The sequence below is a fragment of the Pagrus pagrus genome, assembly GCF_965226575.1.
Source record: "Pagrus pagrus genome assembly, chromosome: 2".
NCBI lineage: Eukaryota > Metazoa > Chordata > Actinopteri > Spariformes > Sparidae > Pagrus > Pagrus pagrus.
This window is the reverse complement of record NC_140186.1, coordinates 34,616,427-34,642,621: the sequence shown is the minus strand read 5'-3', so window position 1 is coordinate 34,642,621 and position 26,195 is coordinate 34,616,427. Positions and strand designations below refer to the sequence as shown.

General features: G+C 42.0%; 1 protein-coding gene across 3 annotated transcripts; it reads left to right on the top strand.

The window, feature by feature from the left end:
• Window positions 1–26,004, top strand: LOC311250260 (E3 ubiquitin-protein ligase TRIM21-like). Of its 3 annotated transcripts, none has more exons than XM_084341854.1 (11): window positions 1–1,007; window positions 8,853–9,402; window positions 16,904–17,087; window positions 18,894–18,989; window positions 19,364–19,453; window positions 21,283–21,426; window positions 23,030–23,177; window positions 23,562–23,606; window positions 23,753–23,779; window positions 23,868–24,043; window positions 24,852–26,004. In XM_084341854.1, the coding sequence occupies exons 1-11, from the start codon at window positions 917–919 to the stop codon at window positions 25,215–25,217; spliced, it is 1,917 nt and encodes a 638-aa protein (XP_084197980.1). In that variant the 5' UTR covers window positions 1–916; the 3' UTR covers window positions 25,218–26,004. The 3 variants fall into 3 exon arrangements, with proteins under 3 accessions (XP_084197980.1, XP_084197979.1, XP_084197981.1); XM_084341853.1 differs by having other exon boundaries at window positions 4–1,007; window positions 16,901–17,087; XM_084341855.1 differs by lacking the exon at window positions 1–1,007 and adding an exon at window positions 2,137–2,213 and having other exon boundaries at window positions 16,901–17,087.
• Window positions 26,005–26,195: the final 191 nt, after the last annotated feature.

Here is a 26,195-nt window from a genome sequence, read left to right as displayed (position 1 = left end):
CCTGAGGACGGGGGCAGGAAAGAGCTGAGTGGAGGCCGGATCACCATGGGCTGAAGGGGAAGTAATGGAGTCTGCCAGACACCTGAAGACTCCCCCCTTCCCTCCGAAGCTGCAGCCGTTCTGCCAATTTTCCGCCCAGGCCCCTCAGAAACCTGAGAGCCTGGGCGTTTTGGGGCAAAAAAGCGACACCGAGCCTCCCTCGTACGTGCAGGCAGAATAAAGCAGTCCATGCATAGCTGAGGCTTTTCCCTTGAAGCCAAAGCATGCTCATGTCCCAAGCACAGCACACAGCTATCATGCCCATCCTCTAGGGGCATGGCCACCCCACAGCCCACACAGCAATGACCCTCCTGGCGTGCCATACTGCCAGGGACTGGAAACCGGAAGTACTGCACTTCCTGTTTACAGGTAGCCTGTAGCACCTCTGCTAACTGGGCTTTTTATTTGTTTTTGTGGGTGTACTCTTGCGTGTCGGCCGTTGTGAGAGCCGTACGCTTATGATGGGGTGAGAGTGCTTGACTGTTGGAGAGAGGGGAGACAGACGTTCGCCGCCGAGCGCGTCAGCCCGCGAGCCGCGGGCAATACGCCGGTGGAGGACACTGCCGAAGCCGGGAGCCGAAGAGCTCCGGCTCAACCACACAGAAAATGCTCGCCGTGAATCTACCAGGCGCGTCAGCTCACGGGCCGCGAGCAATACGCCGGTGGGAGACCCTGCCGACCCAGTCAGTACTCAACCACCGAGCGCGTCAGCTCACGAAACCGCGAGCAATACGCTGGAGAGAGAGCCCAATACCGGACGCAGTCAGCGTGTATCCACCGAGCGCGTTAGCTCACGAGCCCGCGAGCAATACGCCGGGAGGACCTTACGCAACCACCGCCGCTGGGAGCCAGAGGACCTCCGGCTCGACCAGACAGGATGGTGTTTTGGCAGACTGAAAGACAGACAGAAAGAGCAGAATACAGCAATCCAGGGAGGCTGCCAATGACAGACGCCCCGACTTACACAGGTAAGCGGATTCGACAACTATATCTCTTTTCTTTCTTGCAACAATTTTGATTGTGAGACGCAGCACCCTGACGTACAAGTGGAGATCAAACAATCAGTGATTACACGCCAGCGCAGGTGCTTTATAGCTACGCAATAGGGCGTGGCCGGGCAAGCCGGTGTGTCTTAAAGAAATTTCCACGTACCCTGACAAGCAGCGGGGGTCATATCCCCGTACATATGGAATATGTAACAGAGTGGAGAGATAGTCTCGAGACGATAGAGAACTATTATTATTATTAATTATATATGTATTATTTATTCTGTAATCTTTTACTTTGACTGTATATTGTGTTTTGATGCTTTGGCAAAATTGTTGAAACTTTCATGCCAATAAAGCCCCTTTGAATTTGAATTTGAGAGAGAGACAGAGAGAAGTTAATCCCAATCCTTCTGGGAGAAGTCAGCTCTGCTGTAGAACTAGCAGGAGAATATGTTACTGCATGTCACACATTAAGAAATGTTTCAATGTAAAGACTGTTAGACTAATTTATTTCTGTTTATTGATACTATCCTTATTGCCATTATCACTTATTTTATTATTGTTTATTACTTTACACACACACACACACACAGAAACATGCACACAAACACACACACAATTATTTTTCTTATTTTATTTTTTCTTGAATTTTACTCTATTTATATATGTATATATTAATTTATGAAGTGTATTTTTGTCCTGTTTAATTGACACTTTATGCTTTAGCAACATCGTCTATGTGACATTCATGCAAATAAAGCAAACTGAATTGAATTGAGAGAGAGAGAAAGAGAGAGAGGGAGAGAGAGAAAGAGAAAGAGAGAGAGAAAGAGAAAGAGAGAGAGAGAAAGAGAAAGAGAGAGAGAGAAAGAGAGACAGAGAGAGAAAGAAAGAGAGAGAGAGAGAGACAGAGAGAGAGAGAGATTTTTGTCATACCTACACCTGTCGAACAGGTTGGATTGGATAAACTTGGTGAGGGGTTAGGTGGGTGGGGTCAACAGCACAGTGACAGAAGGAAAGGAAGGAAAAAGGAGAGAAATGCCACAACTGACAAGCCGTCACGAGGACTGATAGCAGAGAAAAGACGAGGGAGAAAGAGGCACTGAAACAGTCTTGGATATAATAATACATCTGTTTATCACAGAGAAAGTCGCCTCTCTGACAATACTTCAGTCCTCAGAACAGGTAAGGCATGTTTACCTAGGGTTAGAACATACTGGAATTTTATTTCATTCAGTAGCTATCCAAGTGTCTGTATCTCAATATTTTGAAGTTCATGTTTTTAGTTGCTGGATAGTATCTGTTCAATGTTGATGGTCAGCAGTCTACGGTGCACTTACCATATCAGAGCTTTCTAATTTGTTTTCTGTTATTTCACATTAAATATGTGGGATAAGAGTCAATAGTGAGTACAATTAAGTGCTGGTACTTACAGTCAAGCTCCATCAAATCAGGTCCATGGACAACATGTTCTTGTGAGTGCACACAGAATTAAAAGGTTCTTGATGACCACAGTGTTTGTTATGTGTCCAGCTAACAGCTATCCTGAGTGTTAGATTATTGTTTCCTCATTCATGTCATATGAGTGTGTGCAGTGTGTGAAAGAATGTGAAAAGCTATTTAATGTGGAGATATCTTTCAATGAAAGTGTAGAAATCACAAATGACACCAATTACGAGCCTATCTCTTGTTCCTCTAGAGGTTGAATGAACTTGGTTTGAACAAAAGCATTTGATAAATGACTGTAATATGAATGTATTGACAGAGAATGGCAGATAACACAGGACTGTGCTAATACGTTATCTTTTGTCCATTATTTTAGAGGCCTGTTTACATTGTAGTTTCACCATGCAGAACTCACTCATGACTGCTCTATGTAACAATGTTCTGCATGGTACTGTTGACAGGTTGTGTAGAGCTGTGTTGTAAAACCAAAAACTACACCTGAGACATGCAAACAAAGAGAAAAAAGTCTAAATATGTGACTTAGACGTGTTCCCTGATATGATACGATGATCAAGTTCACAACTTTATGTTGAGTTAACCTCTGCACCTGTGTCAACACATCCTCATACCTAAACAACTAAACAGTTTCCCAGTGACTCCCAAAACAACATATATCACCGTCTCCAAGACAATGTGGATGTTGCAGGCGTACTGGACCTTTGTTTTACGATCATACTTTCATTAGGTTTAGACAAGAACACTGCTTTATAAATCTAAACATTTATCTGCCAACAGTTTAAAATCATATCCATGCTGTTATAAAGTGTTGTGATTGAGATGCTTACCCACCATACACAGTGGAAAGTGACAAAGTTACATGTTTCGCGCTAAATGACATCACATAATCGAAGACTCGGTGAACTCAAGGGCTGACCATCACGGTGACTTTTCCTCTTCCTTTTTCTGTATAAGTTGTCAGAGACAGTAACTACAACAACACAATAGTGGAAGGGGACAAAGACATGGTGGGTTAAAGTTTTTTGCTCTAAATCCCTTCACATAATCATAGCCAGCGACCTGCAGCAGCTGCCTGGCTCTCTCTGCTGGGGACAGGCACTGTTTTTGGGTGTGACGAAGAGTCTGTAGGACAGACAAGATGACAGAGGCGCAGTATGGATGTGGTATTTTTTTCCTCATATAAGTCCTCATATTACTGTCCTGTAACGTTGCTTTGTGGGTTGAAGTGTGGGACATTTCTCTTTTATTGGATGAGTGAAGGATCTGTTTAGCTATCAGACTGAGAACTCCATCAGACCGACCAGACGCATCTGATCCGCATGCCGGCTTATCCTTTCACACAGATGTCATCTCACCTCTGTTGTGGCTCTGATAGTACCTCCGGTGGTGGATTAGAGGTGGAACGAAACTGTCCTCCCTCTTCGCCTCTGTAACTTTCATACGGACAGTAAGGCGGAATATCAGTGCAATATTCCCACCTTGAAAAGCCAGTGTGAATGGGGCTTATGTTACTTATATGACTTTAGATTTACCTTGTGTAGTGCCTGGCACTAAAAGTTACTAAAACATTTCGACAACGCCACCTCCTATTAAAGGACAGGAGGAACCCTTGACTAGTAATAGATTTCTCTTCGTGTTGTGTAGCCCATACTTCCCCAGAACAGGAACGACTTAAGAAGTGGGTACTGTATGAAAATAGTCCTTTATTACACTCTGATCGGTCTATGTTAAAAAATGCAATAGAGTATAGGAGTGAGGCAAAATAATAAACAAAATCTGGATGGCGACAGACTACGTCTCCTTATGCTCAAAAGGTCGGGCCTGCTGTGCTCACCAGCTGAAAGTAGAGGCTGTGGAAGACAGAAAGAGGGGACAACAAGTCTAGCACCACAAACATGCACTACAAACTCTACATCTAATTACTTTAAGAAGATATCATGCAGTGTCACTAGGCAATTTATATATATATATATATATGTGTATACACACCACTACAATGTGTCACCCAGTGCAGGCCCACCACAGACAGGAGCAGTGTGTCGGTGCGGACCCGGCCTTGAACAATCACACTGCAGACAAAGAGGGGAGACAAAAATTAAACTCTCAAATCACCATCCAGGAAAATAACACACATTTCATAACCAAAAAGTAATTGGCCTCAAACCTACACCTATGCTTTAAGAAAACACCTACACAGGAACTAAACCCATAAATGAACACACAAAAATGAGATTTAACTGTAGAAAACAGTGGCTGGGCTGGTCCTTAAAAAGGGAAACATAAAATCTATTAGTACACATTCCAGGCACCATACTTAATAAAAACACTAAAGATTAATAACATATAAGTCTACTTTGCCATCCATAAATTCACACACCCTTGTTCACGTGGCGATTTTTCTGCTTGGGCAGAGGGCAGGTCCCAATTTATGAGACTCTCTTTAGCCACAGTCGCTCTCGCGGTCACCCCTCGACGTGAAATCTGGCCATCACGCTGTGTGAGCCGAGATGCCCAGCCGCTTCCGCCAGAGCAAAAGGGCTCTCTACAACTGCCCGCTGCATTTTATCACTTCCTGACTGCGGGTGGTCACATGACTGGATCTTGTCATGTGACATCTACCCTCCCACACTTGGTTACCTATGTAACTTAAGTTATGTAACATACGGGACATAACTGATAATAACTTACCATTGGTTTTCATTTTCACACTGGACACAAACAACAGTCTCCTGGGAGAAAGTTCTGCGCTTGCTTGACCCAACCATCTACCCCCAGCCTCCTCCCTATGTGGACTTATACTGCCTCACCTGACTTCCTTTGCTGCAGGTAAGACTGCAGTATCTTAGGGGGAAAATTGACTTACCTTAACTAAGGACTCGACTTGACTTAACTTGATTTGACCTCGACTACATGACTCAAGTCACATGCTTGTTGGAGAATCGGTAGAATTATCAAGGTGGGGTTTTGTTTGAACCCAAAATGCAGAGGCCAGAGGCTGGAAATCAGGTTAAAGGTTTTTGGGTTTTTTTAAACAGAGTTCTTTGAGCGAGTAGCTGACAAGGAGGGCAGGCAGGCAGGCAGACGGGCTTGTCTGGTGGCGGGATCTCAGGTAGGCCAATCAAGCAGAAAGCAGAACGGAGAGGCGCTGGAGGTTCTGCACATGAAGGGAAAAAACACGAGCATGAGAAATTTACACAACCAGCTCCAAAACTTTAAATACGTCCAAATGTCACAAAAGTAACACACAATTGATACAGTTTCATTTCATCTACCCCAGCTCTGTACATTGTGCTCAGGCTTCACACCTAACCTCTTTAATTTTGGGAAACTGCCCACTACCTGTAACGCAGCTGCTTGTGCATGCACTGTGACATTAATAGATCCTCAGAATAGAAGGCAAAGGAAAATGTCCCACAGCACAGCTATATTCTTACTTCAGATCCATACATGCTTAGTTCTGAAATAGTTTGGTTCTGAACAAGGATCAGCTTTGGGCAGTGGTTGAGATTAGTTTGAGATTAAAGTTCAGGGACAAATACCCATATATATCGTATAGGGTCATTTGCAGGAAGCACTAAAAAATAGATGAATGTGTGTGTATGGATGTGTGTGTGGTGGCTACAAACATACAGCAGACAATGAGAGGGACAAACATAATTAACCCAATTTAGCAATAGGATTGCTTACCAAGTGCATCAACTTCTCAGCAGGTAAGCTGCTAAATATACAGCTGAGGATGCAGACACTGTGGCTTGCAAATTATATGTATCTTATAAGTCATTTAGCCTCCCCAAACATTACAATGTTGAGTAATAAAAAAAAAACCGCAGTGAAAAATGGTCATTGTTAATCACTGAAGTTACAAGGTAAGTGTGTTGTCATTTTTTAAATCACAAGCATTTAAGAAAAACGTTTCACAATCTTTGTGCTACATCTATTTTAGAAAAAATGAGTGTTGATGATAAAAGAAAGAAGCTGCTCTGTAGTCTGGTGGTACAGCAGCAGATACTTCTGTATCTTTGGGTGAACACACTGTGTCTGGGTGGGTGTTGTCTGTTAGTATCTTTGGGCTCTGTGCAGACATCTCACTTCACTGATGTCACTGATGCTCTGTTGATGGTACCAGTGATGTTCTGGTGGTTTGAGTCACCCGCTGTAGAGCCTTCATGTCCTGGGCCGTGATGAACCATGCCAGTTTGTGATGTTTCCAGTCAGGAGGCTTTCTGTTGCTCCTCTGTAAAAGTTGACCAGAATCTGGCTTCAGAATTGAGCCTCTTTAGTTTGTGTAGGAAGTAGAGCCTTTTCTGTGCGTCTTAACCAGGGGGGTGATGTGTGATGACCAAGCTAGGTTCTCAGTGATGATAATTCTAAGGAACCTAAAACTGTTCACCTGCTCCACCTCAGCTCCACTGATGCAGACAGGGGTGTGTGTCTTTGCCTCCTTCTTTCTGAAGCCAACAATCAGCTCCTTGGTTCAGCTGGCGTTGTTCTCTGTGCACCACTCTGTAAGATTGTTGATTTCCTCCTGATGTGAAATCTCATCTTTGTTTATAATGCAGCTGATGATGGTGGTAAAGAATAATATATACTAATTATCAAATAATTACAGAGGCACTGCAGTAATTTAGTATGTTAAAGGAATACGAATAAAAAAGAAAAGGTTAAAAGTGAAGCAGCAAAACCTGACTTTTTGTCCCCCAGAGTGGGACTGAGTTGTACATTTCCCATAATGCAACATGAAAAAAAAAACAGATCTATCAATCATCCATCAAAATCCATATCTCATCTGTCAGGCAGGCTTTCAGTAAACAAATTGTAGACTCCAAACCCAAACTAAGATGACCCCGGTGACATCACTGTGACATCAGCAAGGTTATTTTCTTGAAGAAGCAGAGACGCAGGTGACATCATTCAACTGTTTTTACAGGCTGTGCAGTACTCGTCATAATGAGCCAATCTGTCTTTGTATGTAAGTTCAGGATGTAGAAGGATTTAGAGCTAATTTGACTTTTCTCTTCTGACACTAGCATGAAGTTGAAGCATATTAACACTTGAAACCAGCTGTCCTGTAGCTATGAAATTTAGTATGCAACACTGATGATGACACTATGTGAGGGCCTAGTGCTCATCTGAGTCAAATTTACAGAACACCCTCTTGCCAATCAGAATCAAGTTTTCTCCGTGCTTGTGGTGGAGCACTGTTTTACTTTTAGTTTTGAATTTAATCATAATATCTGAAAGACATAGCATGAGACCATCTAATGAGTACATCCAGAATACATCCAGAATACAACCGGCAGAGAAAAACTGCCAGATGTATTAATAAGTAGGCAGGTTTTGTTACTGAACACATGTTAATGGAGACAGACATCGACACAACACAGGAGCTCTCCCCAACGAGTGAATGCCCATCTGTTCACTCTGGTTTTACCTTGGTTTCCATCACTTTTGTTTCTATACTTATTCCACCTTTACCTCATAGCACCTGAGGAAAACAATACCTCTCCCTGTGCAATAGCAGGTGTGCTTCCTTTGTGCTGAATGCCAAATAGCATATTGGAAGACTTAAAGGAGACCAATCAATACGTGAATATTGTCATTTTTTCATCAATCAGTGACAATGTAGTTTCATATGGATACAGTAACTTCTTAAACAGTTGGTCACTGTAGCTTTTAACAAACATTATACACTCATACAGGAGGAAATGGTGCATATATTGGGGACCATTTTCAGCAGGGGATTAATTAACATTTGGTGCTCCAATGAGTGTTTCCGTCAGCAGGACGGTGAATGTGGGAACAAAGAGATAAATGACTTGCAAGTTTTAAGTCTATTGTTATTCAACAATAATAATAACCTTGGTCAACAGACGGAAGATAAATGTTCCAACCAAGCCTGAATTTCCTGATCTTGCGCAACTATTCTAGAATGGCATCTTACCTGCACACTGACAGGAATACAATGCTTCTAATAATGCTGCTGTGTGTGTTTTGGGGGCTTCTACAACAGAAGAAGGAGTAACAATGCTGCAGCCTTAGTAAATCCAAATACATGCAGATTGTGAGTAAAAGTAAGGCCTTTCTATGAGTGTAAATCTGGCCCTACAGTATTTCACATGACCATACAAAAACTGTTTGAGTTGTTTGCTACGATGTCTGCAAGTTGCAACTGCAGCAACAGAAAAAAAAAACCTTTTATGCAACAGGTCAATACAGATCAATATTTTCCACAACCAAAACACAAAAATTAGTGAATTGGACATTGGATCAGACATCAAGAGTATATTATGCTAATCACTGTGGTGTTATATATTCTGAACTACATATTTCTTTCTAACAACAACACTATCTCTCATACAGCATCATATTGGATTGCTATGGCGCTGGCTGCTGCCTTTCTGTCTGAGGACCAGTTTACCTGCTCCATCTGTCTGGACATGTTCAACAATCCAGTCTCAACACCATGTGGCCACAGCTTCTGCCAGGACTGCATCTCCTCCTACTGGGACAGAAGAAGAGGAGGAGGAGAAGGAGGGGGCGCCAAGATCTATCAGTGTCCCCTCTGCAAGGAGTCCTTCTGCAAGCGACCAGAGCTCCAAATCAACCGAACCCTGAAGGAAATCACTGAACGGTTCAAGATTATAGCCAACACTGAAGATGTCCGAGGTGAGGTGGAGGATCCCAACTCGAATCCCTGCCATCATCATCACCCAGCCCTGCCAGAGAGCGTATTTGCTGAGATGATGACTCGTTTTCAGCAGCTGCCGACTCCTGGGGAGCCTAACACAACCCTCCCTATTCCCAGTAACCCTCACCCACAAAGCCCAAGCCCAGTCGATGCTCACCTGTCCTTTCAGACACAGAACAATGAGCACCAGGACCCACCTCCACCCTACTCACCTCCTCACAGGTACCAAACTAAACTCCTTAGACTACATAAAAAGGGATTCGATTTAATCTTACAGCCAAATTACATGGCACAATTGTGGCACGACACATCTGCTGCAGCATGTGTCCATTATAATCACCTCAAGTTGCTAAACTGATTCCCCTTGATAATCCCACTTAAACCCACTAAAATCAGGCTTTTTGTGCAATGGGTATGGGTAAACTCTGCAATTACACAAGGGTCAATTGACTCTGCAGTAGACCCAGGATTTTAATCACCTCGCAAAGTGGTGAGGCGTTATCAACATCCGGTGGTGGAGCATAAATAAGGAAAGAATTTGGGATGCAGTTAATTAAGGACGTTTTATCACTGGAGACAGTGTTTGAGGTGGAGCCCGTTCATTCCTATGAAAGCTGCTCAGTGGTGTTTTGAAGTAAATAAAGCTGGACTTTCCGGCTGGGAAATTACCTGGATCGCAGACCAAGCCGGCAAACTTCCGGTTTAGCATCCGGCTAACTTAAATGAAGATAAAGTAATTTAATCGTGCGGCTCTTCTAGACCTCCCAAATGTTGCTGGACCAAATGGTGCATGGGTTGTGATGCTTAAAAGAATTTATCCACAATTTTACAGATGCTTCTTTCACAAAGGGGTCTATCGTTTTCTCTTCTGTTACAACTGTTTCCAGCACATTCGTGACGTGAAACGTGACGAGCGCGGCTGGTCTTGTGAGAACTGTGGTACATGGTAAGGTCTCTGACAAGCTCTTCTGTTGTTGTCAGTGACATGGTGATGGTGCAACTGAACTTCACACCTTACAATGATTAAATGATTGGCTGGTCACGTGTCACTGGTAGCACGCTCCATTATCAGGAGATATTACAGGCTGTTTACAAACCAGGTTCGCCATGTGCTTTCAAGTTGGTTTTCATTTAATGCAGACACGTGAAACTATCAAACATTTTATTGAACTACCATGAATATGAAATGCATTAAATTTTTTCTGCGTGACCAGAATATATGACATATCTGGGGGATAAATTTAGGGGGCAAAATTTGCTCCCAGATTATAAACAATTTACACTTAAATATATATAATCCAGACAGCAGCTAGGATTTATTGCACAGCTGTTCTATTATGCTGCATAATATTTAGCTAGGTGTAAGTTATAAACAGCTATAAACAGGAAACTGAGTAACAGACACTAGCACTTTGTTCAGCCGAAAGAAGTCACATCCCAGAAACTGTTCAAACTCATTTCAATCAGGAGAGACAAGTGAATGAAGTAAAGAAAGTGTTCATTACAACAGATGATATGTGACAATGAGTCTTGACAGACAGTCTCTGGCACTTAATATCTACAGGGAGATTTCATGATCGAAGGATGTCTGCCCTTAGCAGCAGTAAGAAGAATACCCCCATGGAGTCAAGACACTGTTGGTGGTGGCTGATGACTCTTAAGAGACAATCATATTTAAAAAGAAAGCAGCAAGATGATAGGCTAACAATGAAGGTGTGTCACTGTGCTGTTGGATAGATGTGCCCAGCTGATGTGAGCAGCAGATGGTCCTAGATAGCAACAGGAATTTAAGAGTGAGGATGTGTGAGAGGAGTGAACGAAAGTATGGTATGAGAAATAAACTAAACACTGAGCATGCAGAAGAGTAGTCTTCCTGTCAGAACTTTCACTAGAGCTTCATTAGTTTACTGTAACCACTCACCCTCAAAGGCAATAACAGCTGCTGTTCCGTGAACATGTGGCGGCGTCGGTCTGCTTCCCGTCGCATCCTTCCTGCCCTAAAGGAAGGATGGACGGGAGGACATAGCAAGACTACCAGAGTCGCCATGGATTGTCAGCTGGCCCAGCAGGCAACGTATACGGAGGAGAAAGCAGAAGCAGAAGCAAGGATGCCGGTCATTTTTTAACCGTCTTTTGAACAGGCTAAGAAAGCTACCACACAAACCTCCGCTACCCAGCATCTTCCTTACAAACGCCAGATCCGCTACCCATAAAATGGATGAACTGGAGCTGCTGATTGCTTCCAACTGCTTTGTCAGGACCTGCTGTGTGATGATTATAACCGAAAGCTGGCTACACCCGCTCATCCCCAACGGCGCAGTGCAGCTAGCAGGCTGCACTACCTACCGGCAGGACAGATGACTCGGGTAAGTGCAGAGGAGGGAGGCACTGCATCTACCTCACTAATGACTGGTGTACCAACAGCAGGATTGTTGCCGGACATTGTCGCCCCGGTCTCAAAGCACTTACTGTTTTAGGCAGACCGTTTTACATACCCTGAGAGCTGAGTGTCACATGTCACTGTCATGCTGCCTACCTCCCTCCCGATGCTAACGTTAGCATTGCTCTCAGCCATTTAATGGGCAGTTTGAACAAACAGCAGCATGCCCACCCTGATGGTGTACACATCATAGCAGGGGACTTTAACCAATCATGTTTAAAAACAGTACTCCCCAACTTCTATCAGCATGTTAACTGTCCAGCAAGGGGAAAAATACACTGGATCATGTTTATTCAAACATCAAGCATGCTTAGAGAACAGTAATTCTCCCTCACCTTGGCCAGTCTGACCACTTCTCACTGCTTCTGTTTCCTGCATACAAGTACCTTAACCATCAATGGAACTGTAAATGCTGGTACCACACTGGCTGAGGAGCTGAACTGTTTCTTTGCCAGATTTGAGGTTAACAGGCTTTCCACACCCACCTCCAACACACACATACTGTGAGGCATAGCTGCGGGCAGTTAATTTGAGCAAGGCTGCCGGACCTGATGGTGTACCGATCAAGGTACCTGCTCGGGTCTTTACGAAGATCTTCAACATCTCCCTGTCACAAGCCATCGTACCGCATTGTTTAAGGTCAGCCACCATCATCTCTGTACTGAAAAAGTTGGCCTGAGGACCTAAACAGCTACAGACCAGTTGCACTAACAATAGTGATAACGATGTGCTTCAAGAAACTGGTGCTGCGTCACATAAGAGCCAGCCTTCCCCCCCGCCTTCGAACCACGTCAGTTTGCATACAGAGCTAACAGATCGATTGAGGATGCCATCGCCATTGCAACTCACACAGCGCTGAGACAGCTGGAACACCAGAAGAGCTAAGAGAGGATGCTCTTCATAGACTTCAGCACAGCCTTCAATACTATAATCCGGACAGTTTAGTCAGCAAGCTGCTCGACTTAGGCCTCTCCTCCCCCATTTGGATAAAGAACTTCCTTACTCATTGCTCACAGTGTGTCAAACTTTGCCCCCACATCTCCTCCTCCACCACACTGAGCAATGGTGCACCTTAATAGCACTGTGAATGCACCACTGTGCATGCAGTCTGTTGCGGTTGCTCCTGTTTGTTTTTATACTTTACTACTTTTTAGCTTCTTATTTAATACATTGTTTTGACTTTTTTGTATTAGCTCTTACTTAAGCCGTGCCCTCTCCAAACATGCTGGTGGCGTGAGTTTTGGCCTTTGTTTTTGCAGTAAAAGTACATATTTCACTCAGCGGAGCCATGGTTGCACAGCAACTACACGGCCACATTGTTTACATGAGGGATCAGCTGTTCGCTATGTAGCCGGCCGGCACGGTGTCCAGATCAACAGACATCCTCGAAGAGACCTGGAGAAGGACACACAGAGGCTGCAGGGGAGGAATAAAGCAGCGCAAGGCCAATGTTGAGACAACGGAGGCTTACGGAGAAGATAAGATTTAAGTGTCCCCTCTCTCATCATGGGTAACGTGAGATCGCTAGCTAACAAAATGGAGGAGCTAACGGCGCTAGCCAGGAGTCAGAGGGAGTACCGGGAGTGTAGTTTAATATGCTTTACGGAGACATGGCTGAACCAGGACATTCCTGACAACAACATTTCCATCGAGGGCTATGAGACTGTTATGAGACTGTTCGGGCCGGAGCAGCTGCAATGCAAGCAATTTCCCCTCGGCGATCAATAAATTGTTTCTGATTCTGATTCATATTAAGGCTGTGTGTGGAATCCACTCCTCTACTCCCTGTACACTAGGGGTGGGAAAAATATTAGATTCTTCCATGCATCACGATTCTCTCTAGAATGATAATGTCTTGATGCAGATAAGTTAATAATTGGAATGTTAAAACTGAAATGAGTTTGCCTGCTGCAACATTCAGTTCGCCTGCTGCAGAGCACTACAGAAAGCGCCTGCTGATTCTCTGCTGTACATGCATGCGCACAAAACACACATGTGCGTTGTTTATATACAAATGTTTGAGCGGCGACAAAATGGCTGCAATGGCTAGCACCAAGCCTATAAGACCGGCATCGACTTCTTTGAAAGCTACTGTATGGCAGCATTTTGGGTTCCATGAAGTCCACCTTGCGCGGTACCACCCAGAGTTGGGAGAGAAGCAGCGACCTGTTCCAGATGCCAGCCAGAGAACGATCGAGCAGGTGGTGGCACAGCTTCCACTGAACTCTGAGAGAGCGAAGCAGATTACCAAATCCATTGCAAGTTTTATTGCATTGGATTTAAGACTGTATTCCGTTGTGGAGAATGTGGGTTTTCGGGCGATGGTGTTCACTCTAGAGCCAAGATACAAAATACCATCTCGACGTTACTTCACTGACACAGCCATACCGACGCTCTACAGTGAAACTAAAACAGAAGTTTTGAACACTTTGATGAAAGCGGGTAGGGTAGCGATCACATGCGACGCATGGACATCACTTGCCACGGTGTCCTACATTACCGCCACCGCGCATTTCATCAACGATGATTGGCAGCTAGTGTCACGTCCAAGCAAGAGCAATGTACGAGAGTCACACGGGCGCACATGTCATGACAATGCTGCTAATATGGTCGTTGCTACCCAACTTGGGGCATTTGTGCATGTGAGATATTACGCCCACACCTTAAATCTGGCTTGTCAGCGAGTGCTCAAGTTGCCTGCTCTGTCCAGGCTCCTGGCGAGGATCAGACACATCGTTTCTTTTTTCCACCGCAGCACCATCGGGGCGTACCAGCTAGAGGAGAAGCAGAAGCTACTAGGTCTGCCGTGTCACAAACTGATAACAAATGTCAGCACCAGGTGGAACAGTGCGTACAAGATGGTGGATCGTTTCTTGGAACAGCAGCCTGCTTTCTGCCGGCTTCACTCTCTCCCCAGGTGAGGAGAGGAGAAGCTGACCTCTGTACTCTCAGTGAGACAGATGTCTCAGAGGATGTAGTGCCCCACTGCATGCTCAACTCCGCCAGTCATCAATTACCCGCTAGATAAAGCAGGCCATCAACGAGGACCTCAGCAAAAGGTACACCTCTGACCTAGAGAGAAGCACACTTCGTTCAGCTTCTGCTCTCGACCCAAGATTCAAGGGACTGCCTTTCCTTTCTGACGAGGATATTAGATAAAGTAATTAATCTGTTGATTTTCTTTAATGATCATCACAAAAGTAGGAAGTGATTAGCAAACTCTGAGTAGCAAACTTTTTAATTAAACTTTTAATTTTTCAAATCATGCATGGAAATATACACAAAAAAATGCATCGATAATCGGTTTAGAATCGAATCGTTGACCTCTGAATCAGAATCAGAATCGAATCGAATCGTGAGGTGCCAAGAGATTCCCACCCCTACTGTACACCTACGACTGTACACCTTTGTGCATGTGAGATATTACGCCCACACCTTAAATCTGGCTTGTCAGCGAGCGCTCAAGTTGCCTGCTCTGAGGTGTGCCAAGAGATTCCCACCCCTACTGTACACCTACAACTGTACACCTGCTCACTCCTCCAACACCATCATTACATTTGCCGAAGACACAGTCATAGGGCTCATCTCAGGGGGAGAAGAGTCAGTGTGGTGTTCACTGAACAACCTTACACTGTACACCTCGAAGACAAAAGAACTCATACTGGACTTGAAGAGGAAATGTCCCAAAAACCCGGCCCGGCTGTGTATAAATGGGTCATCTGTTAGAAGGGTACAGACCTTTAGATTCCTGGGAGTTCCATATCAGAGGACCTCTCCTGGTCGGCCAACACACTGCAACGGTGAAAAAAGCACAGCAGAGGCTCCACTTCCTGAGGGTGCTCAGGAGGAGCAACACTGAGAGTAAACTGCTGGTAGCCTTCTACCAGATATCAGCAGAGCTACCATCATCATCAAAGACCCTGCACACCTCGGTCACCACCTTTTTGAACTGTTGCCCTTTGGCAGGCACTACAGTACAGCCAAAACACACACCTCAAGATTCTTTCCCAAGGCCATATCTATACTAAACACAAAATAACACAAGGACTCTTTTATCTCAAACATGCTGCTGTCTACTCGCACCTTACACAACCTTCATGTGCAATACTGATTGCTCACTTTTATACTACGTTTGAAAATTTGCATTTCATATGTTATTTATTATTTTTGTATTGTTTTTATTCTATATCCTGTGATGTTGCACCAAATGGAGTTGCACTCTTAATTTCGTTGCATGCTGAGCTTACAATGACAATAAAGTCATTCTGATCTTGATTCTGAAGGGCAGTTTTTTTCCTGTGCACTCTCTTTTTCTTTCTCTCCCTCCCTCCCTCTCTTTGTCCCTCCTGCTTTCTTGCTTTTTTCATCAGGGTAAAGGAAAATCACGTCATCATATCATATCAAAGTCAAACTCCATGTAAACAGATAGGGCAGGCAGGTGTGTGGACACACCGACACAAGTGAGCAGCAGCAGCTCAGCAACGCAGCTGCCACGCACTACACAAGCAGCCAGTGTGGCCAGCCTGTTACAGTCTCCGGGGATACAACAGGCTATCCATTGTGTTGGCCAACACAAGTAGCTTTCTACTGCTTGATGAAGCGTCAATATGAATATTAACAAAATAACATTTGGACTCTGAAACAACTTAAATAAGATGTAATTTTCAGTGTTGTGGTTGCAATTGGCACAAAAATAACTTACAATGTATCATAATTTCTTTCCTAATATGCTTCTGTATGAATCTGTCACTTTACCGTGAAGTCATTGTGAAAAATAACAGATTGACATGTAAAAATGAAGTACATTAAATTGATATGAGGTTTCAACAACAACAGGAGCCTGTCCTCCTCTGCCTTTCAAGAATTAATCATGGAATTTTTCAAAGAAGAGAGAAAAAATATTTTTTCATGATACTGACATTTAAAAAAAAAAATTTTTTTCAACCAATTGCTCCATTTTATATTGCGATCTTCCTCTAGCCTCTCAAAAATGGAAAATGCAAGGAGGAGCAACCTCGTCTGCCTCAATGGTCCAGCCACCTCTGATATATATACTTACACAAGGCATATACAAAATATTTCTTCTGTATGGGGAAAATTGCTGCAATAACGCAACTGGCCACTGGGCAACATTGGAAGCCAGGCCGAACAGCACAACTATATCCCACGTCTAGTTCCAAGTGTCTTTGTGATATCCTCATGTTCATGGCTGAAGCTATGATAGCTGCAAAACTGACAGCAACTTCAGTGTCTATCATAACTTGATTTGTACTGTTCTAGCAGGTACACTGTGAGCGGTACACCCAGTGACTCTTCCCTTAGTCTGCCTCTGTGTCCCATCCATCTGAGAGGTCTGGAGTTCTTCTGTCGTACTGACAACACCTGTGTCTGCAGCGTCTGTTTGGAGACAGCAGAGCACCGAGGACACAACGTCATCCCTGCTAAGAGAGAGTGGAACATCAAGAAGGTGTGTGTGATTTATAACCACATGAATATGCTGTATATATATGATTTAAGGTTGGAGTAAGAGCAACACAACAGATTGTGCCTTTGCGAAATGTGGACTGATGAAGCTTCTTGTCTTCTCTTTTTTAACAAATAAACTGAAACAAGAAAATGCTTGTTCACCATCTTATACTTACAACATTTTTTTGCAGCCATGGAGGTGTGTCACTACGAAATGTGAGTGGCTGCCTGATGTGAGTGGCGCATGCCACACCAAGATTTTTTCAAAGAACAAGACCGAGTTTAAGACCTCTCAAATACTTCAGAAAATAGTGTCTAATATAGATAAATAAGTATTTACTATATTTTTATTTTTCTGTTACCCTCATACAAATTTGATATAATAGACTACTGATTTATTGTACTGTTGTATGTGTATGAGCTGTAAAATAATCATTTTTCGCTGTAATTATTGAATTAGTCTGTATATTTCTATGAATAATTAATATAACGCTGGAAAGTTAACAAATAAAGATTTTTTTTTTTAAATGGATGTCAGTGCGTAGTTGCCTGTCATGAAATAACATTTTTCGATTCAGCGTAAGTCAGCAGCTTGCCAAAGCATAGACGTATATTTTCTCTAAATATTTGGTCAGTCCACAATAACAGCAATATGAACATTGAAAAATATACTATGCTACCACAAGTAACCATGCATGCTGAAATATTCATTACTCACAAGTGTTATCATTATAATGTCTGCTGGCTGTCATGTCATGGCAAGTCATGGCTGTCCAAGAAACTTGTGCATTCACCAGACAAGCCTCCAGGAAGAGCGCCCTGCTTTGAAGCCAGTTTTCGTAGAGGCCAAACCATGTACCCAGTGAGCAAAGAGTGGTCTCGATCACGTCTTTTAGACATCATTTATGGACATCCAAGACGTCTAAAAGACGTCCTCTGGGGAGCCAGAATGAAAGTTTTTTATACGTCTTTTCTGGACGTTGTATAGGCGTTTATATATCGTTTATCGACTAATTCTGGCTGTCAGTGGACGTCCAGATCATGGCCTGTCCATGTCAATAGTCAGGCCATAATCTAGACATCCACTGACATCCAGAATTAGTTGAGAATAGACGTTCATACTGGCTATGATCTGGACGTCCACTGACAGACAGAATTAGTCGATAAATGACGTTGAGAAAAGACGTCCAGTCAGGCCATAATCTGGACATCCACTGACAGCCAGAATTAGTCCATAAACAACATATAAACGTCTATACAACGTCCAGAAAAGACATATAAAAAACTTTCATTCTGGCTCCCCAGAGGATGTCTTTTAGACGTCTTGGATGTCCATAAATGATGTCTAAAAGATGTGATCGAGACCACTTTTTGCTCACTGGGTAATTACATCGTCATGTGATGCACTGGGCTCCCAAGCATTTTCTGATTTTCTTTGCTGAATGTGAGCTTGCAGGGGAAATACTGCTGCACATATTCAGTGGGCCGCAATCAGGAAGTAAATGGTGAAGCCAGGAAACTTTTTTGCCGTATGTAATAGGTGAAAATTTTTCATTGGTTTAAATTTGTGCCTTCTTTCCATCTGGTATCTAGTTTTTCTATATAAATCAATGGCATGCAACACTAACATCAGACAGCTACTCATACTGGGTAGTGACAAGATGAAGCTCATAATCACACATAGATTACCTGTGTGTGCACATGGTGTAGAACAAGTGATGGGCTTCAGGGCTAGGATAAGGCTTGTAGTGGTCATCAGTTATAGACACCGTTAATCCTAAGAAAACATGTTTTCTGTCGTCTCCAGTCCCAGTTAGGTATTTCAGAGGTGGAGCTGAAGGATCTCATCTGTGAGAAGAAGAGGAAAGTGGAGGAAATACAAAAGTCCTTACGAGAGATACAGGTGAGTTATTAGTCTATAACAAGTTAGATGTTGCTTTAAAGATAATAACACAAGCCTACCTTTAGTTTCTTTTAAAACCCTTTGAAAGTGCTGAATGTGCATATTACCAGCATTCATACAATTCTTCAAAACCACAGTACATGAAAAAAGTTTAAACTAAAAAACAGTTACTTTGTCCATTATAGCATGTGTCCAATGTCACATTGTTGACTCGTTTACTCTGCAAGATTAAGCTCTCTCTATCAGTGGTTTGCCCCAACCAGTCCAGTTAAATATCCTCACACCTGCCAAGGGCTCATCAAAGTAGCCCACCTCAAATTTGCAGTTGGTGCCGTCAAACAGCTCACATTGTTTGCCCTTCATCTTGTATCCAGGCTGCTGCTGAAAAAGAGACAGAGGGAGCTGTTTGTGTGTTTTCCAAGCTGATCTCGAGTGTGGAGCGCTGTCAAACTGAAGTCTTGGAGGTAAAAAACACTGACACAGGTTAAAAGCCAAGGCTCTTTCTATTTTTGTAGCACAGTGAAACAGCTAATTAGTTTTTCTTGTTCATTTTATAGTATCAATGTGCCCAGTTAAATTAATTTACTTTACTTTAAGTAAATGCTGATTTTTACTATTACAAGGTTAAAATACACTAATATACTAAATGCTAAACGTACAAAATATTACTTACATGAATACCTATTTGCGGTGAATAAAAAACATGTATTTGTTTTAATTGTTGTCCCATTAAGAGAACCAGACAGACATTCTGTTTTTAGGCTGAAGGAAAACTGTGCCTCCTAACCTTTAAGTTACAGGCTGTTAATTATGTATAATAGTGAAGAAATTCCCAAGAAATAACAGAAGTCAAAACAGCACAATGACAAGTTGTAGTAGTGGAGGAGCTGGGAATTACTGGAAGTACGGGGTAATTACAGAGTAACGCAGGATGAAGAGGGGTGGTGGGTAATTACATGGGAATAAAGCTTATGCAATACTTCAGTAGTATCGTATTGATTATTTAGCATTTGTACCCATTACTGCATCGTAACAACAGTCTGTTAACAAGTAACACCAGGTTGTGTGGTCTCATAGTTTAACATTTTTGTTGCAGCAGCCAGTTTCCACCATTAAGTCGAGTACTTTCACTATAATAAACCTAATGTGTTTGTAATTTCCAAAGTTTTACCTTCCGATAAGCCAAGAAGATTGCCAAGCAATAAGTTGTTTCCCAAAAGCAAATGATTTGGCTACAGCTGGAAATATAATACAAGCAGGGGCATTATTACAATGATAGATATTTTTTTCTTCCCAGTCATGGGGACATGAATGTGAAATTAAGTTATGATGATACCAACCCAGCATTTAATTCAAATACTTGGAATCTATTGGGCCATTTTAAGGTACGATCAGGCTTGATTAAGGTGAATTTCTCTGGTATGTACAAAATCTTGATTATATGGGAACTATGAAGCTATTTCAAGGGAAAACTGGACACTTGAATGTAATTATCTTGATACCGTGTCATAATCTATCAACTGGGCATTAGCTATCCAAAAACTACTGAATGAATTTCCACTAAACTTGGATAGAGGATGAGTCTCAGAACAGATCTCACTAACATTTGGTGCTAATCCGGAAAAGGGACAGATCCAGGAATCAATTTTATGAGCTTAAATTATGGTTAAACAGTTAAGGGTGGTTTAAAATTTAGAGTGATACAGGGCTATCAAGTTTGATCCTGAATTAGGCTTGATTGAAATAAAGGGGAATGTTGGCGGAGGTATGTGCTCTACTGAGTGCTACCCATGTGTTTCAAAGAAACAATGCATACTACACTTTACAGGCTCTGGAAAGGTAATTATGGGTTAATTATGGTGACAGTTAAAATACGAGGCCACACAACTTTGTATTTGCGTACCTGCTAACAGCCTGTCTTTACGATGCATTAAGGGATACAAATACTCAGTAACTACCGGTGTAGTGTGTAAGCTTTATTCTTGTATAATTACTGACCAAGCATTTTTATTCTGCTTTAATTTTACTCTGCAATTACCCAGTACTTCACAACTTGACATTATATTGATTTACCTGCTTTTACTTTTGTTATTTCTTGGCAGTTTCTTCACATTACTACATAATCAACAGCCTGTAAAATGTAAAGGGTTACTGTGTGCTTTTGTATTTGGCAGTTCATTTTGAGGCTGCTTCATTTTCACTAAAATATGGTGGCATGTCATCTGATTATTAATGGAATTTTTGTGCATTATTACCTAAGCTACATGACATACATTTTTCCTATTACCCCTAGGTGATCGAGATGACTCGGCGAGCGGCTGAGCATAGAGCTCAGAGCCTGCTGAGAGAGCTGGAGGAGGAGATATCTGTGCTTAACAAGAGGAGCACTGCACTGAGCCAGCTGGCTCTGTCTGAAGACTACATACACTTTCTCAGGGTATGGATGAATGGAATGAAACAGGAGCATACAAAAAATACAGAAGTGATAAATATGCAGATGCACACTGTATTCTCGTTAGGAATTAGACCAAGGACAAGATCGTCCTTGTCCTTAACATTTTTGCCCTAGTAAAAGTGAAATGCTCAAATATTTCCTTAGTATAGTGTAATCACACACGTTTTCACATGCAGCTAATTCCTCCTTCTGTTCACCAGTAAATATTTTCACATTGGTCTGTGATGGCGTGACATGTTCATGCCATGACACCTGTCATGACCATGAAGGAGTCTTCAAGAATGTTTATGCTGGTTGTCATGAAGTGTCATTTGTCAGTCAGTTATGTCACTTATAAAAGTTCAAACTGTTTGACATGTCGGTCTTATAACAACTTGACATTAACTAAGACAACATAACTTGTCATAAACATGTCATAGCAAGTCTTATTATCAAACTTAAAGAAACTAGCTAATGGCACTTGCTCCGTGGCTAATTAGCTAATGGCAGCTAGCTACATTAGCAGGAGTTGGCGGTTAGCTTATGTAATGAAAACAGTTAACTCTCCATAAATCCTCTTGGTTCTGTTCCCTGTCGTCAAACTGCCAATCTAGATTGTACCACTGTACACAATTACACTGAACCAACCATAAATGACAGTTTAATGTTTTCTTTAAGTTTGTTCATTCGGCCATGTTTATGACAGGTAATATTTTTGTTGGTTAATGTCAAGTTGTCGTAACAAAGACATCTCAAACAATGTCAACTTTGCATTAAAGTGACATAACTGACCAAATGACACTTAATGAAAACAGTCATAAACATTCTTAAAGACTCCTTCATGTTCATGACAGGTGTCATGTCATGGTTATCAGTCTTCTGCACACCCCTTCAAATAAAGTGTGAGCTCATTTTTACATTGACTACATTGTAAGGTCATGACACCGCAGTCAAAGTAATAAAAGTCAGATTTTTGTATGTTATATATCTACCCCTATTCCTCAGAAGAAACTCAGGCTCATAGCTACCATTGAGGATACCGGGGTCATGACCTCTGTATTTTTGCCAGGTCTTTTTTTAAATGTTGATATATAAATTTCCAAAAATGTTGAAGGTGAAATATTAAGACTTCTGGTTAAACATTCAAAAAATTAACAAAATGATCTACATAATGTAAAAAAATAACGGTTTTCACATTTTGACATCTACTTTGTTGTTATTTTATTGTTTTGGAGAGATCCCAATCATATGCAGGGCTCTACTTTCAAATGTCACACCGTCACAATGAGGGTTTATTGTGGGCAAGATTCTCAGGAAGTAATGGATATGCAAACAAGAAAATTCAGAACAGGCTTTTACTATTCTACAACTGGATACTGACTTATAGGTTATTGCTATACTGTTAAGGGGCTGAAATATATCTATTGTTTTGCTTGTAATATCATTTTAAATCATTATTTGCTTGTTTTGTGTTCAATTTATAGACCAGTTACCTGGGCACTCTCCCTGACCTGCTCCTTACATATTTGCTGACCAAAAACCAGCTAGAATTCCAGAGCATGATCACGTTCTAGAGTCCATTATTTATATCCTTGTTTATGTACAGACGTTCCCTGCACTGTCCACCCCTCCACAAACTAAGGACTGGTTGGGTGTCTCTGTGGTGTCTGAGCTGACATCAGGGGTGATTCTCAAGACTGTCAGTCACATGATGGAGCGTTTTCAGGAAGACATGCGGAAACTGCCAGAAGTCTGTAAGTCCTAATTCACACCTGGCATGGAGCTGGAAGTCAAGTAAAGATGCTGAATTTAAGAGAAAACCATCTAAAAACTAAAGAATCAACTGCAACTCCATCTTGATCTATGATCAAGAGACAAAGATGGATACTTACATTTTGTGTAATAACAACCTTTTCTGCTGAGCATTTACAACCATATGCACCAACTGTAATACAGCAGTATACAGTATCTTCACTCTTGTTACTTTGGGAAAGGACAAAAAAACACCCCATGTGTTTATGTTCTGGAAGCTCTAATTTGTCTTCTGCCTATCTGATTCAGAATTTTGATGGTTGTTTGTTCCCTTACAAAGCCTAAAGTGTAGTGAAAATCATAATGTTCTTTTTCCTAATTAACAGGCCAGCGATCCTTACCTGAACAATCAGTACCCAGACCTAACCCAAGTAAGATTCGGATCAGCTAACAGCACAAAATGTTGTTTATTGTTTGTTATTATATGCTTTCTGATCCTATTGAATTGAATGAATCAAAGAAATAATAATAATAATTAAATAGATAAAAAAGTATTTATATTCTTCTGTTGTTGCAGAGATCAGGAGGGTTCAAGAATATGCAGGTAAAGCTTCAAAAAAATCTGCCTTTATGGTTTGTTGTGATTTTCATTGGTTAACTGCTGGTTGAATCACTCTCTCTCAATCTGTCAGTCGACATCACTTTAGATCCCAACACAGCCCACCCACGTCTCATCATCTCAGCAGATGGGAAGCAGGTGCACTGTGGTGACCGCCATCAGCTGGTGCCAGACAACCCCAAGCGCTTTGATCGGGTGGTGTGTCTGCTGGCCCATCAGGGCCTCAGCTCAGGGCGCCATTACTGGGAGGTAAGAGGGAAACAATGTGAGCTGTGTGCACGTCAACGACAGTGTCTGCTGATCACTAGAATAGAATAGTAGTAAGAAGGTTGCAGAAGAAAGAGGCAATTAAAAAACGTTATTCATGAGTGATATTCATCAGTGGAATACTCACACATTTGTCTGTCAATATGCTTTTTGAAGCATTCGGGCTGTTACAACAAGTTTACAACAAACACTTAGACCTCACAAATCATTTTTATATTGACCGTAATGTTGCTGAACAGCTCTCAGTGCCTGTGGCCCCAAATAATCCCCAGCCACCATTGGAGAGTAGCTGTGCAAGAGTTAGAGTGAAACTGCTATGATTCTTTGTTTTCAAGGAAGTACAGGCTTGTATGGTTTTACGTCACGTGCAGGTTCAACATTTGCTATCAATATGATTTCAGGCTTAAAAAAACATCATACTAACATTTGGTACATTTTGCTGTTTGTTTACAGTTTTTTTAAATTTTCATTTGTAATCAGCATATGTTTATTAGTGTTCACTGTGTTGATTTATCAGGAGGGGAGGCACTGTAGCTGACTTGGTAGTTGTGAAAGGTTTACCATCTGCTGTCAGACTGGGAAAATATGTATGTAGTTAAAAATGATGAGAGAGTGAAATACAACACAGACATATGGTATTTCTTCTACTGTTCCTTTAGTTAAAACATTATTATTATTATTATTATTATTATTATCATCATTATTATTATAAATCAACATATTGACCTTACCCTAGGTTACCCTTAGGTGGAAGTCTGCACTCTTTGCAATAAACTGTACCCTCTTCCAGGTGGAGGTGGGAGGAAAGACTGACTGGGACCTGGGAGTGGCACGCTGGTCTGTCAATCGGAAGGGCAAAATCACGGTAAGCCCTGCCCATGGCTACTGGTTCCTCAGCCTGCGGGATCGGACTGACTACGCCTTCCGGACAGAGCCCTCCACCAACCTGACAGTGAACCTCAGACCATCCCGGATCGGAATCTATGTGGACTGTGACAAGGGACTGGTGTCCTTCTACAACATGGAGGCCAGGGTGCTCATCCACACATTCACAGATACTTTCTCTGGAACCATCCATCCATTCTTCAGCCCCTGTACTAATAAATCAGGAAGGAATGAGGCTCCTCTAATCATTTGCCCTGTTTCAATGACATAATGATATGAGCCAGCAGTTTAAGGAAATCTTCACTAATAACTTCTGCATGCTTCTGTGTATGTTGGATGAAGACTGAGATGCAAACATAAGTACCTCTAAAACACATTCATCCCTTCATTACAATAGAGTAGATAAAAGGCAGATCATTTGTTGTCAAGGGTGTCAGTGATTGTGCCTCTATTATGGGCTAATGTCAATGCCTTCTCTGGATGAGCTGGTTTTAAAGCATGCATTCTCCAGTTGAGCTGTTTGACTTCCTGTTGGCTCAATGTAAGTACGGATTTAGATATATCTCATGTGTAATGGAAATCTATGAGGAAAATTGGAGTGTCACTATTCCAAATCTGTCACATCACAAGTATTGCTGCTCTGATTGATTGTAGGTCCATCCAATTACAGCCAGTCTGGAGGTCCATCCAGCGCAACGCAGTATTTACTCAGACTTGCATAGCCAGCTGTGTTTGTGATAGAGAGTAGTAGGCTGTAGTGCTGATCAAATATGAATCAAGATTCTGTTTCTGCATTGTCTATGTCTAATTCCCATCTCAAATGTTTTCAGAAAGACATTTTAATCTACTGTATAGCTGTAATTTGAGAAAGTTTCCAGACTAATACACACTTGTGAAACAGTTAGGCGATGCCTGATGTAACGCGCCTTGAAGAAGCTAGATGTGATCAGTTCTAAAACCAGTCCCTGTGTGTTGTTGGACAATGATAAAAATTATGGAGAATTCTGTCAGAACCATGTCATATTTTTAACTTGATTCTGCTGTAAAAACTATTGAATCAACAATTGTCTGTTTTATTTTTTGCTTGTATACAATAGTCTTTAACTGTAATGCAATGGTTTTTGTATTTGAAATCTACTGATCAGCTGTGAGGGTGACATTAAAAGAGCCCCTAAAATTTCTTACACCTCACTATCCAAGCCAAATTCAAAATGCTGGGTATCTAAACAGCATTTAATTGGCACATTGA

Coding starts and splice junctions, on each gene's coding strand:
- LOC311250260 (XM_084341853.1), top strand. CDS start 917: ATGGTGTTTTGGCAGACTGAAAGACAGACAGAAAGAGCAGAATACAGC. Junction 23,178..23,561: donor GCGGAAACTGCCAGAAGTCT/GTAAGTCCTAAT, acceptor CCTAATTAACAG/GCCAGCGATCCTTACCTGAA. Junction 23,607..23,752: donor AGTACCCAGACCTAACCCAA/GTAAGATTCGGA, acceptor CTGTTGTTGCAG/AGATCAGGAGGGTTCAAGAA.